The sequence below is a fragment of the Procambarus clarkii genome, chromosome 49 (assembly GCF_040958095.1).
Source record: "Procambarus clarkii isolate CNS0578487 chromosome 49, FALCON_Pclarkii_2.0, whole genome shotgun sequence".
NCBI classification, from domain to species: domain Eukaryota; kingdom Metazoa; phylum Arthropoda; class Malacostraca; order Decapoda; family Cambaridae; genus Procambarus; species Procambarus clarkii.
The window spans coordinates 19,144,751-19,161,723 of record NC_091198.1 but is presented as its reverse complement, the minus strand read 5'-3'; the positions used below and the strand labels follow the sequence as shown (position 1 = coordinate 19,161,723).

Sequence of the window (16,973 nt, the reverse complement as noted above, 5' to 3'; positions counted from 1 at the left end):
GTCGCCACGACCCGTCCCCCTGTCGCCACGACCCGTTCCCCTGTCGCCACGACCCGTCCCCCTGTCGCCACGACCCGTTCCCCTGTCGCCATGACCCCGTTCCCCCGGCAAGGGACGGGTCATGCATGTTGTATACATGTGCAAGTCATTTAACTACTGAATGGCAGAATACATGTTTCAATTGAGTTAATCAGCTTTGGTGTTTGTGGCGGAGGCGGCCGTGGCTTCCTTCCTTATAATGGTGGCTATGGCTCTCAGAGCCTGGGTTATGTTGGTCCAGTCCACGCCGTCCTCCTCTTCTACCTTGTCCTTGTTGGCTGTCTTTGTGTTGTCCTTGTTCTTGTTATTTGTCCTCCGGTTATTGTTCTTGTTGCTGTTGACGCTGGCTTTGTTGTTTGTTTGTGTGTTCTCATTGGCTGGTTTTGTCCCGTCTGTTTCAGTTTTATTGTTGGCTTTATTTCTGTTCTTATTCCTGTTTCTGTTTCTCGTATTTCCGATATATTTATCATTTTTTCTTCGATTGCCATTACCCTTATTTCTTGTTTTATTCTTTGTGTTGTTTGATATCTCTGTTTCCGTTATCTCCTCACTGTGCTTCATGTTATCTTGATTGTTTGTGTGTGCTTCATCTCCTTTATTCTTGTTATTTTTTCTTCTATTATTGTTTTTATTTCGTTTATTGTTGTTTTTCTCCGAGTCTCCGGGAGACGCCTCGTCCGGCTTAGGCTTGTTCCTTGTGTTATTTTTACTTTGATTTGGTCTTTTCCTTTTCTTATTCTTTTTATTTATATCGTGCTGGCCATCTTGAGACACGCCAATGGTCAAGCTGAACTGTGATACCGGTTTCTGCTTGTTAGGCTTGAGTATGGAGTCAATAAAGCTGTCGACACCAGTTCTCTCATTGTCGTTTTGGTCCTTAATATTGACTTTATTACCTTCTTTCTCAGTGTCATCTTTTACAGCATGGAGATCTTCTGTCCTGAAGAGTGAGCCTTGGCAGGCTCGGCCTCCTATGGCGTTGGAGAGGATCCACTTGCTGCAATGTAATTATTACCATGGTTATTCATCTTAAATTCAAGTTAAAATTTACTGGAATCTCTAAAGTGACTTCAAGAAAACAGGTGAAGGGTATTGAATCCCTTGAGAGGCTATGGATCGTGTTGAGAGAGGTTTGAATTAGTTAATGTTTAAGAATATTATATACAAAACTGAAAGGGGTATAAAGCTTTATAAATAATAATAAATAAATAATTATTCAGGATTTTCAGGATTTATTCAGGATTATTTTATTCATTTTATTCAAATATATGAATATATTTATTCAGAATTTATTTATTATATTATACCATGCAATAATTTGAAGAATCCTTTGCCTGTATGTGAAATAAATCTGGCCTAATACTCGGGGAAAATCTTGAATTAACTACTTAAACCAACTGAGATTAACGTAGAATACAAAAACAATGTACGCTTTAGGAAATGTGGATGTTTATCTCTCAGAATGTTTGGTAATATGTTTATTGTTTGTGATGTGTTTATATGTGCGTATTAACACGATGTACTGAACGGGGTGAGAATAGCTTGAGCTACCTCATCCCTTTGTGTGTATTTTACCTCAATAATCTTATTTCAATTTCAATGTACGCTTTAAAATTCATGCTTATGTTTTCTTATTTCCATATATTCTAATTTCTACCACACACCTTGTAATCTTTGCTCACTACCACACCTTATCATTTTTAGAACAAGATCACAAATATATTCTAAATTTACATAAAATGACGTCATATTACTAAATATCTCAAGCGAAAACATTCTAGATTATTTTGATAAAGTAGTAGGGGAAGAGAGTCTGTACACAGCCTACTAAAAATTATGTTAGATTAACGACTTGTCCGAAACGCTATGCGTGCTAGTGGCTTTACAAGAATGTAAAATCATCATTACTATGTACTCTCTTAACCCCCAATATACCTTCTTGTATAAATAAATTAATACATACTTGAAGGCTGATATCCTGGTGTAGATGCCTGGGTACTTGTTATCAGCGCAGCCTATGCCCCAAGACACTATGCCAATCTGGGTGTACTGGTCACCATTCAGGTGTACTAGAGGCCCGCCACTGTCTCCCTGTATACATATACACATGTGTATCATTACATACATATATGAATGTAGATTACATTGGTTAATACCTCATCTTTCCTCATACAACATGGAATATATGCTGTAACCTCTACCAATTTGTATTCGCTTTCCCTCTTTCTCTAAAGACATTGAGGAGAGCTTCAGCAAATTGACCTACAGCGACACGCATTAGCACTATTACAATTGTAAATGAACTTTGGAGAGTTAATTTTTCAACTTCCTCCCCAAGTAAAGAACTTTAATATAAAAAAAGTTGTGCTAAAATCATAGATCTCACGTTTTGTCATATTCAATAACACATAACCACAAGAAAGATTGCTTTCAAACACGAATAAATGTATTATATCAGATACATGCCAGGAGGATTACCAGCTAGCCAAAAACATATTAAACACAGCCAACACACATACAGGGGGGTAATGGACTGACCTGACAGGCGTCCTTGCCTTCGGCAGCAGCACAGAGGACCCGGTTGTGGACTTCGGTGTCCATATATTCAGAGTTACGTCGACAGTCCTTCGTGGAGAGGACCCGGACACTCACCTCCTGCAGACCCTCAGACACGCTCCCGCCGAACTGGTTTCTTCCCCATCCGGATACGATGGCTGTCAAGAGTTAATAATAATAAATTCAAATTCAAATTTTGTATTCAGGAAAAGTACATAGATAGATGATTTGCTAACATAAATTTGGATTTATAGAGTACATACAATACCTAAAGCCACTAATACGCATAGCGTTTCAGGCAAGTCCTTAATCTAAAATATCGGATAACATGAAAGGGCACATTGCAGCAAGGTTTTTATATCAACATATAACTACAATATAAGTTGACAGCGGTGATTAATTATAAAATATATAGCATTCTTGCATTGTATACTACGCTTCTAGTAGATAAAAATATGTACATATAAGCTGTATAGCCTAAAATTAGGGCTAACTTTACTTTTAAACAATAATTATTCTGTAAACTCAGTAGACCTAGTGCTAAAAATTATGTAAATTATTCCTTAAATGACTTGGCTCTAATATGTTATATTATCATAAAACAGTTGCAGGCGGTTGTATACAATCATTATAATTAAGTATAAAGTGGAGGCTATACATATATACTAATACTCAGCACCAAAGAGGATTCATAGGGACTGAATTAAGACCTTTTGAGTCCTATGAGTTTGTTCTACTACTCACAGGAATAATGATGAGGGGCCATTTGACAAGCCGCCGGCTTCCTGTCTTCGTGAGTAAGGACTATGATCTGAGTAAATTTCTACCAACCTACCTCATCTCTACTGTCAATCTGCCTCAGACAATCATAGAGAAATCTTAACACTATAAGTCCCAAATATTAAGGATCCGTAATATATAATAATTCTTTTTGATGGGGACAGGAAGCCTGTGAATATATATACACTACCACCACCCCTAAGGTCGAACTACTGACCTTCCCCAGGGTAGAACAGTTGCCAAACTCTCTGGTACTTATTTACTGTTAGGTGAACAGCGGCATTAGGTGAAATGAAACACACCTAAGCATTTCTGTCTCACCCGGGAATAGATTCAATTCAAGTATGTTTATTAAGACAAGAAAATACATCTCAAAGGGATAGAGTAGCTTAGGCTATTTCTACTCCCCTGGGAAAACAAAACCACTGAACTACGAGCCTATTTAAGGCTTAAGGCTTTAAGAAAATCTTGGCTAGACTAGGCTAATTACATTAGGCGTTTAACAAAAATTGCCTGATATTCACTTCCAGGTGTATGACTGAGCATTATATAATATCAGCATTATATAATACAAAACTAAAAATAATTTTTTTTTCACCCGCCAACCACTACCTCACCTAGAAGTCATAAACATGTACAACTAACCACCAGAAATGCGTTTAAAACGTTTGAGGTGTGTGCGTGAGTGTATTTACTATTTGCATTTTACTATTTGTGTTTTGCAGAATCGAGCTATTAGCTCTTGGACCCCGCCTTTCTAACCAATCTATTTTTCCTCTTATATCTACTACATATATTTCTCTGTAACACACACACACACACACATCCCAAGGAAACAGCCCGTAGCAGCTGTCTAACTCCCAGGTACCTATTTACTGCTAGGTGAACAGGTTCATCAGAGTGAAAGAAACTCTGCCCATTTGTTTCCGCCTCCACCGGGTTGTTGTTGTTGTTATAGATTCAGCTACTCTGAACAAAAGTGGCAAGTAGCACCGGCTATGGTGAGCCCGTAGTCCAAAATCGAACCCGGGCCATTAGGACTATGACTCTCAAGCGCTATCCACTCAGCGTTGTTGGGTCCCACCTGTGGGTCTTTAACTGGTGTACGAATCGAGGGACTTTCCGGATTGGCTCTTTCAACACTGAGGCTGTGTTTAGAGTTGACCTCCAGAACTATTGTATTATGTTTTGTCTCTGGCACATTCTGGTGCTTAGTTCCCCACCTGTTCCTGCTCCAACCATGCTAAATAGTTTGGTCTTTTCGGTCCCGATAGTTCCTCTTTGAGTATTTCGTACGTGGTCATCGTCTCTTCCCTGTTTAGTTTCTTCTTGCGCCTATCTATAACGTATTTATTTATGCAGACGATGAGTCACAATATCGTGGCTGAAATATATTTTGACCAGACCACACACTACAAGGTGAAGGGACGACGACGTTTCCACAATCGACTTGAGAATGGTCCAGGACGGACCGAAACGTCGTCGTCCCTTCACCTTCTAGTGTGTGGTCTGGTTAACGTATTGATTTAGCTAACACGAAGCTCAACACATGAATCTTCCCCCAGAAATGTTACACTAACCTTGTTCATTGGAATACTTGTTCTTTCCGGATGAGAGGCAGACAGGGAGGACACGTTCGCTGAACTCTATAGGACGACTAAGCTTGACCAGCGCTATGTCAAAGTGGGTGACGGCGCTTGAGGTGTACCTGCAAGGGGACACTCAACCTTAATCAGGGACACTACAGTTAGTTTAGTTCACCCTATACCCATCTTGTGGGCGGTAGTGGAAAGGGTTACAGACGCACATAATGGGCTCAGGGACTGAACCTCACAATTCATTAAGCAAGTTACAGTCTTGATGAGCTAGTTACAAAATTCACATCGTCACATCAACACAAGTGGAATGAGTTGACACTACAATCCTTACCAGAAAGGCATTTCAAAGTTGCGCATAGTGTTATTCACATAGCTTATTGGTCCTTTACATGTCGACGGCCAAGGCTGCTATTAGCCTTAACGGAACAGATGTTGACGGGTTTAAATATATATTGTAAATGTCTTGAACACGCCCACAAGGGCCGTATTGAGGGTTCTAAAGTTTCAGGATCCTCGTCAGGGCAGTAACACTCCAGGTTGCAAGTCTTTTGACCATGTCGTGGTACAATTGACTAGGGCGCATCTGGGAACATCCCGTGCGTAGGTTCGAACCCTCATCACGGCCCTTGTGGATCTGTTCATTTGATATATCACGCTATTGTGATTTGTGTGTGAATATCTTGCTCGCCTTCTGGGTCAGGAAATAATCTACTGAGAGAGAGACAGACAGACTAAGAGAGCAAACAACAACTGGCTTACTTGGGATGAAGGATGACCTCCTGGACAGGGATGAGGATGCCTTGACCTCCACTCCTGGTCGTCTCCCCCAGCCTGACCATCAGGTCTGATGGTTGGCGCCTGCCAGACACAACATGTCGTGTTGTCATTATAATAGTGGTGAGTGTCAGTGTTATTGTACTACTGGCATTTCGGAAATCATACATAATTTTATGCAAATATGATAGTTATATGTTATATACAAATTGATGTAATTGTGTTATATAATATATATCTCACTGTAGCCTATACAGACGATGAGTCACAATAACGTGGCTGAAGATATGATGACCAAACCACACACTAGATGATGATGAGACGACGACGGTTCGGTCCGTCCTGGACCATTATCAAGTCGATTGTGATAATGGTCGAGGACGGACCGAAACATCGTCGTCTCAGCTTCTGATGTGTGGTTTGATCTTCATAGTAGCCTGCTTGACAACGGTCACATACCCCAAGTACTGTATAATACACCTTACGAAACACTTCTCATTAATACCTATCTAACTATCTATGGACAAATGAATAATGACATTACCACCCGACAGTGGCCGCACCACATAGAGGCAGAGGAGCGTAACTGACCCATTGACACAGTGGCCGGCGGTCAGCATGTAGCGGTCATTGATGACTGACCCGCCACAGAAGGTGAAGCCTGTACTCGCGGTCACGATGGCTCCCATCCACGGGAACTGATTAATGTCCGTCGGCTGCCCTCCTACGATCTTGGAGGTCAGACGTAGGCCACACCCTACAAGTAAGTAAGCAGTTGTTATAAGAAAGCGTGTGCCACTATGGTGATTCAGCAGCCTCCAGGAACACTAAAGCAGGTAACGGATTATTAGCATTGTTCCGTAAACGCCTCAGTTACATATTAATCATTTACACCAATAAGTATCACCAGGAATATGCAACTGTTTAGAATATTATTAACAAAAAAGATGTTGCCAATAATACTAATTCAATATTATGTCAGGAATAAATGTATATAAATACCAAGACTTGTATCAAATCCGTATGTAAACACCAATGTATAGTATCTATATTGGCCAGCTGCTTAATGAAAACATTGACCAAAGCCACGAAGTGGATGGGAGCACCAACCTATCATACTCTGTCGTCGGCAGTAGCAAACTGTCATTATTAGTGTGATGTTAAACTTCTCAAAAGCAATAAGATTTTACCAACGGGGAAACGAGGCTGTGGGGCAAGAACTGTACCACTACTGGTACTGACTGGCTCACGTGAGGGTGTGAGCAGCAGGCTGTGAGTGCCTTCACTTTATGAGTACTTATGAGCAGCAGGCTGTGAGTGCCTTCACTTTATGAGTACTTATGAGCAGCAGGCTGTGAGTGCCTTCACTTTATGAGTACTGAGATGCACTGTGCTTGGTGTATATATACATATGTGTACAACATTACAGATTACTAACTGCACGACGACTTCTGGATGAGCTCCGGATGAACGCTGTGAAACACCGCCCCGTCGAACACTGAAGACTTGGTCTCATTCCGATTGCTGCTGTGGCTGCTGTTGTCACCACTGCCATTCTCTGCATCACCAACGGTGTCGCTTATTTCTGCAGGAAGATAAAATAATGGGTCACTGTCCGGCAGGTGGGGACATCCGCGGCACGAATTTGATCTTCTGGACATAACGTGACAGAACCACTGAAGCAGGTTTGTGGCGCAGGAATTATATACTCTTTGTTTTGAGTTTGTGTCATGGTAAACCTTTCCTGTGTCTAGAGATTATAGCACGTCCGGGAGAGCAGCCCAGCGTCCCCTCAAACACACCCCCAAGGATTCTAGACCCCTCACCCCTGTCTTCCCTGACCTCTGACCCTCAGCCTGACCCCTGACCCCAGTCTCACACCTCTGAGATGCAGGTAAACTGCTCTGTGACTGCTGTTCATTTATCGTCTAATATATATATATATGAAGATCATGGAACATTTCTGTATATTTGACAATTCTTTATATCCGTACGTATTCCATGCATTTTTATCATTTGAAATATTTAAAATTTACCTTCAATATTAGTAACTATTGAATCAAGGAATTTGTTATGTCGGTGTGCCGTAAATTTTATGTATAACTATTTAAAATTAATAAGATCAAAATTTAAATAAACAGAGCTTTTAATCTCTGTTCGAATTTTAAATTATTCGTTACTAAAGTTAAGTTTTTGCATGCATATTTTTGTTTCAAATGCTTTTCCTAGAAAGATATTTTATGGAATTCTGAAGAGATTCGGAAATACCAAATTGATGCGTAAGTTGGAGGTTCCTAATGCCTGATGATGTGTGTTTAAATGTTCGAAGTGTAATGTTCAAGACATGGGAAATACCTCTCGAAACTTTAAACCCTGTGTGTGTGAACCTATGGGTGTCTCATGCCGGTCTGGTCGGCCTCTTAGGCAATATGCAGTCTGCGCTAGTAGAGGTCAGAGCGAGGATAAGGGCCACCCTTAATCTTAGAGCAACTTGGCTGTTGTGTTCTCCAGTTCGTCACATCTGGAGGTCAACATCTTGAACAGGCGAGGAGTCACTAGAACGTGGCTGAAGTATGTTGACCAGACCACACACTAGAAGGTGAAGGGACGACGACGTTTCGGTCCGTCCTGAACCATTCTCAAGTCGATTTGAGAATGGTCCAGGACGGACCGAAACGTCGTCGTCCCTTCACCTTCTAGTGTGGTCTGGTCAACATCTTGAACATCATCTCAGTAACAAGAGAGAGACCACAGGTGAACGGCTCGCAGTTCTCTCCTGTTGTTTGTTCAGTAAACAACAGCAACTTCACACACACACAGTGAAGTTGAAGAACCCTTTAACCATGTCGTAGCTCAGTCGATTAAGGCAGCGTCTGGGATGCTCCCGGACGCAGGTTCGAATCCTCGTCACGGCCCTTGTGGAGTTGTTCAACAGCAACTTGTCTGCTGTTGTCCTTCTCTTTCAAGCATGTTGTTGAGTTGTTATAATTCTCTTTCTTGTGTATACATCCCCGTCTTTTGTTTTGGGGTTTCAATATTGTCATTTTAATTAATTTAATGAGTATATAAATCTGGATATAATAAGTATATAATTTTGAGCTAATCTTGCGTTGTATATTCTCTTTTTGGCACTGACTATTGTGTTATGACTCTGAAATGTCTCTTAACTTAAGTATACTCAAGATGTGCATATTGTTATTGCTTTTGCTTTTCTTAAATAAGACTGAAATTCCCGATAAATTATAAAACGATAGTTAATTTGTAGTGTTTTTAGTTAAAAATCCATTGGTAACATGATGTGTGTACTTATGCATTAGAGTAAGTTTGGAGTGTTGACCAGACACACACTAGAAGGTGAAGGGACGACGACGTTTCGGTCCTTCCTGGACCATTCTCAAGTCGATTGTATTTGGAGTCTTTAAGTTTGGAGTCTTTAAGTCTCAGTGACTTGAGGAACATGAGTGAACACGACACTATCTGTAGAGGAATGTTACAAGAATGTTAAACATGTTTACTTCTGTATAATTCGAGTAAGAGGGATGTGCTGACACTGACCTGGGGGACTCTCCGAACCAGTAGAACCTCCGGCATTTATATTTTCTTCTGGGGCGACGCCTGGCAGAGGAGGAAGGTTGCTGGGAATGGCAGTAGAACCTCCACCAGCTGAGGTTCCTTCTGGGTCGACGCCTGGCAGAGGAGGAAGGTTGCTGGGAATAGCAGTAGAACCTCCACCAGCTGAGGTTCCTTCTGGGGCGACGCCTGGCAGAGGAGGAAGGTTGCTGGGAATGGCAGTAGAACCTCCACCAGCTGAGGTTCCTTCTGGGTCGACGCCTGGCAGAGGAGGAAGGTTGCTGGGAATAGCAGTAGAACCTCCACCAGCTGAGGTTCCTTCTGGGGCGACGCCTGGCAGGGGAGGAAGATTGCTGGGAATGGCAGTAGAAGGCCCTTCATTTGTGGTTTCCCCTGGTCTCGAGTCTAGCAGAAGAAGGAGATTACTGGGAATAATAGTGGAACCCACGAAATCGGATGTTTTCTCTGGGTCGACGCCTGGCAGGGGAGGAAGATTGCTGGAAATAGCAGTAGAACCTCCACCAGCTGTGATTCCCTCAGGGTTCACGCCTGACAGGGGAGGGAAAGGATGTCCTGGTGCAGGTCTCAGCTCTGGTACCCCTATCCCTGAGGTTGTGCTTCCTTGGGACATCCCTATGACTGTTCCAGATACTAATGTGTCCTGGGACGTTTTTATGTTTGTTCCGGGGACTAGAGTGGCTTGGGACGTTCCTGTGTTTGTCCCTGAGGCCATGGTACCCGGGAGCATTTCTGTGTTTGTGCCAGAGACTAAGATGCCCTGGGGCATCCCGGTGTTTGCTCCTGAGCTGCCAGAATGCAGTGGGTCGAAAATACTGATGGGGTCGCGATCGAACCAAGTGTTGAGTCCGTCGTCATCTGGACGAGGAGGTTCGTGTCTGGAGAGGAAATCGTCCTCGTGAAGTCCATGGGTGTCGCTGATCTGCTCCTGGGTGGTGGGTCCGGTGATGAGGAGGCCGGGAGAGTAGTGCGAGGGGCCGCCCTCTGACACTTGGAGAGGGACTTCGACAGTCTCGGGCTCTCCTCGCGTTAAGGGAAAGTCGGTTAGTATGGGGTAAGGGTAGTGATTTGGGATGTTGTGTTGATCAGACGCTAGTGCGTGGGGTCGATCCTCGCTGGCCGGCCACGCGTCACCTTCGTCCTTCTCTTCCTCCTCTTGGTCACCATTAAAGGAGGTAACTGATGACGTTGACTGTTCGTCACCGAAATTGGTTTGCAAATAATCACCATCGTTTTGTGCAAGAGCATGGTTAGTTTGGTACGTGTGCTCTTCGTAAGGCAAAGTGCTAGTTTCGAAAGTTTGTTGCAAATCATCACGATGCTGCCCGATCTCTTCCAAACTATAATTATCAACGTCCGTTGTGTCACTTGCCTGTGGGTCTACTTCGTCCTGGGTATTATCGGAAGAGTCAGTGTTTGGGGTAAACAAGTTGCCAAGCAGGTCTGCCATCGCCTGGTTGAGTGCCAGTTGATCATTTTGCTCTGTGGCACCGTGCAAGTTGTCCTGTGCCTCTTCATGTTTCAGCTTCTCGAGTGTGTGCGACAGCACCTTCTCCAGGACCATGTTGAGTGGGTGCTCAGTAGGTGGTTGTGTAGCTTCCGTGATGCTATCCTCCCCTTCGGAGCCCTCAGTAGTGCCTTCATTTTGTCCAGTCATTTCATCATGATTCAGTGTGTTGTTGGATCCAGCAGTAATTTGTTGTCGAACACTTACGTCAGTGACAATTTCCTCTTGGTCACTGGCAAGTGTTACCTGCAGGACGGATGAGTCAGTGATGGTTTCCTGTTGGGTAGTTAATTCAGTAGCTGCGTAGCGTTGGTCGATCAAGCCAGTTACATATTCGTCATTCGAGCCAGTATTTATTTCCTGCAGATCAGTCACTGTATCCCATGTGACAGTCGAATCAGTAACTGTCTGCCGTTGATAAATCGTGTCAGTAACTGTTTCCCTAGGACCAGTAGAAGTAGTAACTGTGGTTTGTATAATATCTGAGTTAGGAGTGACCTCCACCTGTGTAATAATTTGTGGTCCTCCCGTTTTATGGAGGAGTCCTTGTGATTCACCGAGGACGGCATCAGAGAGGCGAGCGTCGCTTGCAACCTCGAGACCGAGTTGACCTTCAGGCTGGCCAGAGATGTCTGTGTCATGACTAGCGATTTCCTGTGCCGGCGGCGGTAAAACGTTTAAAACGCCTTGGTCGGGAGTGGCCAGTGTGTTGCTACCAGTTCCATATATTTGAGAAAATGATGGCACACGGTTGCCGTTAGGGCTCCAGTGCTCGCTGAAGTCACTCGCAGCTTGTGAACTGTCAAAATGTTCATGTGGGTCATATGGTCGGAGAGGCACTACCTCAGCTCCAGGGACTAAGGAACCTGGATCACTGCTTAACAACGGGTTGTAGTCTCCAGGATTAGCAAAATTGGCATCATGATGGTCCGAGTCCTTGGGCACCATGTGTATGACGGACACTCCAGCAAAACCCTCATTGTTGGTTATTGCAGTTGGACGGTTGACGGAACTGTCAGACGACTGGACGGGGTAGTCAAGCGTCTCTGCGAGAGGGATAGGCGCTCGGTCATTGGGCTTTACACCTGCCGTTTTGTGACTCAGCAGCGTGACAATATGGTGAATTTTCTGCGACACTTGACTGATATCGGGGTTCTCGACGGAGTAGTAAAATGGCGGGGAATTGGCGAACGCCAAATCTTCATTGAAATGAAGCCCTGCAGGCTCTGCATTGGGAATAGGAGGCGGTCGGCCGCTATATATCTTAGGGTCACTGGACGGCGCCTCCTGGTGTTGCGGCACTATGTTGATATCCAGCATGCCGTCAGGTGTCGCCAGGAAGTCACTGTTGGAGGTGAGGTGTTCCTGGGGTGCTTGGTAAGGTTCAGGGTCCCAGGTCATGACCTGACCCTGCTCTTCACCGCCACCTACTTCTTGATTCTGATTGTTGTCGACGATGGCACCATCGGTGTAGGTGCTCGACGAACTCCCACTGCCTCGGCGGAGAGGCATCCCGTTCCGGAGGTGAGCCAAGAGCGGGGAATTGTAGCCGAGGGCGGAACCGTCCACCATAATGGTGGTGTCCCCTAGTATATAGGGCACCAGGGTGCTCCTCACGCCCCCTGCCAACACCGCCACCCACAACACTACCAACACGCACATGTTTCTTGTCTCCACTACTGACCTACAGGTCATTCAACTTTCATAATTGTTAACAACTTCGGGTAATATTTAAACATTCGTTACCGGCGGCAGATGGCGCATCGCAGGCACGTAAATGAAACGTTCGTAAGTGAAATAACTAAGCACAAAATACAGGTCTGAGGCGCCAAGATACAAGTATGAGGCGCTTAGATAGGAGTATGAGGCGCTAGGATACGAGTATGAGGCGCTAGGATACGAGTATGAGGCGTCACGAGCGTGTGAGTGCTGCCCTCCTACTTCACCGGTACAGAGCAATACACTGGGCGCCGGAGTGAACCTTGTACACACCGCCCCACACTGCGGCCAGGGAGAGTGTGTCGTCGTGGCTTCACCACGCGCCTCTTCTGGCCCCACTCTCTCTCCCACACCATATCCACCACCACCACCACTGTAGCCACCACCACCACCTCTGTCGCCACCACCACCACTGTCGCCACCACCACTGTCGCCAAGGTAACCATAGCCTCCATCACCGTGGAAATGTTGGTGGACTTAATTTTTAATGTTAAGTACAAGGCCAACATTCTCAAAGTTCCACACCTGACCCAACTTTATGGACAACCAGTAGTTGGCACCCATAACACAAGTCTCTCAGCCGTCAACAGTGTCATGTTGGAACTGCCTTTCTGATGAACATATCTGTGAGAGATCCACTTTAGGCTGACTCGTATCCGGAACGTCTTCACTGAAAAGGTTAACACACGGGAGATTAAGACAACCGATCACATGAAGGCTCTGGCACATAGTTGGCTTTTTATTTACCCTGGTCCTTATATAATCGTTTATTCCTAATGATTCAAATTATAATCTCGTGAAATAAATGAGACTCTTAGGGGGCCCCTCTTCAACTGAGCTGAGATAGGATAACAGCTCTTGCTTGCAGTTTCACTAGGTACCTCAATTTATAGTCCAAATGAACCGTAGCCTTAGTTAAAAAGAGAGAGTGATTGTGTGTAAAATTCAGCAAATTTGCTAAATTTTATAGACAAATAATACAATTTCAGACATTTAAATTTAGCTACTGCTTTTTAAGTAGCACGAAATACAGCAAAAAATAACATGAATTTGTGTCACTCGACGCGTCAAGAGATATGATCAAAGAGAGCAAGTGTTTGTCTTCCATTTCTTGCTGCGGACATTTTTTCCTTCTCCAGGAACCGGTAGAGAAAAGCGGCTCCGAGAAGGCGGTAACAGCGCCACCCAGGAACACGTCCTGGCTTTCACCCGACAGCGTTCGCGGGCTTTCAGACCCATCCACCGGGCTTTTTTACGGAATGACAAAAAGCTTCGCTGTGGTCGGTAGCCGGCCTTGTGGGTCTTGGGACCGATCTGTGTGTGTCGCACATCGCAGAATAATTAATTTTCTGGATTGAAGGTTGTTGATGAGAGAACAAAATCTCACGTGTTTATGAGATGACACAGAGCCTCATCATGTGTTGATGAGGGCACGGAGCCATGATGTGTTTATCAGAGCATAAAGCTTCGTCCTCTGTTTATAAGGTTACAAAACTCCCGTCATGTGTTTATTAAGGTACAATCTTGCCATGTGTTTATGTGGGCACAAACCCTGTCATATGTTTATGAGAATACAAAGCCCCATCATGTATTAATGAGGACACGAAGCCTCGTCACATGTCGCCAGAACCCCAGTCATGAACTTGTTACCTTGATCTTCATTTACGTAATAGTGGGCCTTCCTTACCCCAGGATTCTAAACATTTGCTAAATCATGAAACGGAAGTCATTAAGAATAACAACACTTAAGTGCTTTTGATAGCAGCACCTCTTTTTAAAAGCCGATTGTATTAAATAAAATTGCAGTGATATGAGGAGCAGAGGAAACTTCATCCCAGTGAGCTAGTTTAGCTTATGGAGACCAAAGTAGCCTAAGACATCAAGGCCCAGCTAGCCTAGTTCATCAAGACCCAGCTAGTTTACCTAGCTTGACCGTGTGGTGTTGCTCGAGACCGCGTGGTGTTGCTTCCAATGGTTTACATTCCAACTGTAAACTATGTGAACAAGAACTAGGCCATACTCTCCAATGTATGGAGAGTATACGCAACGCAAGTATATCTCCAACGCAATCTGTGATTGCTCTGTTATTTCAGACCAAATGGTACGAGGTACTTTGAGCTCTGTCATTAATGTTAACTCTGTACACTCAGGAATGTTGCAAGATATTCTTGTGCTCTACCCAGGGTTCGCTAGTGTAGGCTAGTAGATTAGACTCCCATTTCTTGCTCTCTCTTGATCTCATGTTTGACTAACTATCATGTGAGATTTGGAAATTTGATGAACTTATAGCTAGTTTCTGGTCTTTGCTCTGTAATCCTTCATATTGCACTTGGTATCAGCACGTCATTGCAGATGATGCGTCACAATAACGTGGCTGAAATATGTTGACCAGACCACACACTAGAAAGTGAAGGGACGACGACGTTTCGGTTCGTTCAGGACCATTCTCAAGTCGATTGTGATGATAAAAGCTTGACTATCATCATTGCTGTGTATATGAAAGTTTGTTAATAAAAAAAAATGCATGAAATAATGTGGGGTTGAGACGCTAACCTTTGGTCACGCGATCGAACATTGTACCTTGTTTTTGTAGTTGACAACTTACGAGGCATTTTCACTGTCATGGGCGGCGGCCAAGGAGAGAGAGCGGCATTAGGCTGCCAGTGAAGCTTTACCGATATCCTCACTTCCAACCTCTTCTGTGTCAACTTTGTGAAAGAGAAAACATGCACTCTCTTGAACATTATATTGTAGAATGTCCCATATTGACTGACTTTCGCCCTCCTGGGCTAAGGTATGCTGAACTGTGTAATTACTATATGAGTACTGGAACACTGATATATTGGACTTGTACCCAAGATTAACCATGTAATGTATCAATTATACAATGTATGTATGTGATGTAACTATATAACCTGAGCTTGTAAAAGCACCTTCATCACCTTCAGTGATTAATTTAAGTGCTTAATTGCACACTAGTTTCTCTATCAGCTATCTCACCCCGTCAGAGTAAAAGAGACAAATGTATGTGAATGCATGTGTGTGTGTATATATGTATGTATACATGTATGTATATATGTATATGTACGTATATATGTGTGTGTGTGTGTGTGTATGTATATGTATGTGTATAAAGTATATATGGAAGCTAATCAGAATTACATTTCACCTTTGTAAATGCACATTAATGACACATTGAACACTTTATGTAGGGCATACGTAAATCTGTGTATCTATGTATTTACGTATGTAGGTTAGCTTAGCATTTTAAAAGCACCGAATCACCTTCTGTGGTTGATTGTTCAATAAGCCCCCTGAACTATATGTTTAACACATCTCTAACCCTGTCAATGGAGGACAGAAGAAAATGTATATATGCTGGTTAGCATTGTACATGTGTGGCTACGTCTGTGGTAGAAAATAATAATAATAATAATAATAATAATAATAATAATAATAATAATAATAATAATAATAAACTCTTCTCCTTCTTTATGATGCCTGTAGTTTGTGTAAAGGTTTTCGTCTCCCTGTAACAGTGGTGATTTGGCAAGGCCTGAACGTTGTTTATTAGAGTTAAGAACATTAGAATAAGAGACACCGCAGCCAAACTCATTCATATATATGTCTGATCTATGCTTGAAACAATCCATCAATTTCATGTTTATTATGTTTCCCGTGAATTTGTTCCATAAATCACCAACCTTATTTCTAAATTAGTAAGTACACAAATTGGCGGTGTCGCTGCACTTGGCGGTGTCGAGTCCTCGATGTCTGAAGCAGTGGAGGAAGTATTGTTGATTTGTACAGCATCTGGTGATCGTGGATTTCCCCTATTCATTTTCGTGCTATATGAAGGATTATGGGTGATGTGTGTTGCCAATTGTAGCCCGCATTGCTTTTGCAAATTTATCTACAATTTCATTGTGGATGAACACTACAATTTGAGTGTCGAATATTCGACAGTGGGCTGGCACCCATTTAGTGGTTGTTAAGTCTTTTTAAAAGGTGTTCGTGGAGAAGCTGTAGGCAAGAGTGGAGTAGCGATTTGCATATTCGTGTGCAGTATTTAATGGCGTGGACTGCAGTTTTGGAATATATATCATATATTATCTGAGGAATATATATAGTATCATCTATTAATACTGGTAATGACTCAAAAGGGCCACCACTTATGGGCTATTCATGCCCGTGCCACCTTTCTGGTGACTTAATCTTCATCAATCAATCAATCAGTTTTAGAGACGTAGTATAGTGTTCTTAGTGGTTGGCAGTGAGCATATTATTCTGGTGTGAATGTTGGTAACCTGGATGAGTAGCGGCCTTTGTTGCGTGTGGTGGTGGGGGGCTGGTTGTTGTGGTTGAGAGAGCCACGGGTGTCAACTGCGTTAGTATAACACCTTCAAAATCGT

General features: G+C 43.3%; 1 protein-coding gene and 1 long non-coding RNA gene across 2 annotated transcripts in view; one reads left to right on the top strand and one right to left on the bottom strand.

The window, feature by feature from the left end:
- LOC123763170 (uncharacterized) overlaps positions 1 to 16,973 on the top strand; it is a 30,310-nt gene that overhangs the window by 1,639 nt on the left and 11,698 nt on the right. Inside the window, exons 2-5 of the long non-coding RNA XR_006773405.2 lie at positions 963 to 1,043; positions 5,674 to 5,870; positions 6,302 to 6,510; positions 7,177 to 7,432. This is a non-coding gene — a long non-coding RNA (uncharacterized lncRNA). The remainder of the gene's footprint in view (positions 1 to 962; positions 1,044 to 5,673; positions 5,871 to 6,301; positions 6,511 to 7,176; positions 7,433 to 16,973) is intronic.
- On the bottom strand, positions 47 to 12,920 carry LOC123763169 (uncharacterized). The gene is made up of 8 exons (XM_045750160.2): positions 9,303 to 12,920; positions 7,186 to 7,332; positions 6,339 to 6,504; positions 5,733 to 5,831; positions 4,956 to 5,083; positions 2,578 to 2,753; positions 2,003 to 2,130; positions 47 to 1,036 (listed from the first exon to the last, which is right to left on the bottom strand). The coding sequence occupies exons 1-8, from the start codon at positions 12,535 to 12,537 to the stop codon at positions 187 to 189; spliced, it is 4,929 nt and encodes a 1,642-aa protein (XP_045606116.2). The 5' UTR covers positions 12,538 to 12,920; the 3' UTR covers positions 47 to 186.

What these genes read in the sequence shown, in the direction of transcription:
- LOC123763169 (XM_045750160.2), bottom strand. Translation starts at nt 12,537, where the DNA reads ATGACCTGTAGGTCAGTAGTGGAGACAAGAAACATGTGCGTGTTGGTA. An exon ending in CATCCAGAAGTCGTCGTGCA is followed by an intron (nt 6,505 to 7,185) that starts GTTAGTAATCTG and finishes ACTTACTTGTAG; the next exon opens with GGTGTGGCCTACGTCTGACC. An exon ending in AAGGCAAGGACGCCTGTCAG is followed by an intron (nt 2,131 to 2,577) that starts GTCAGTCCATTA and finishes ATATGTATACAG; the next exon opens with GGAGACAGTGGCGGGCCTCT.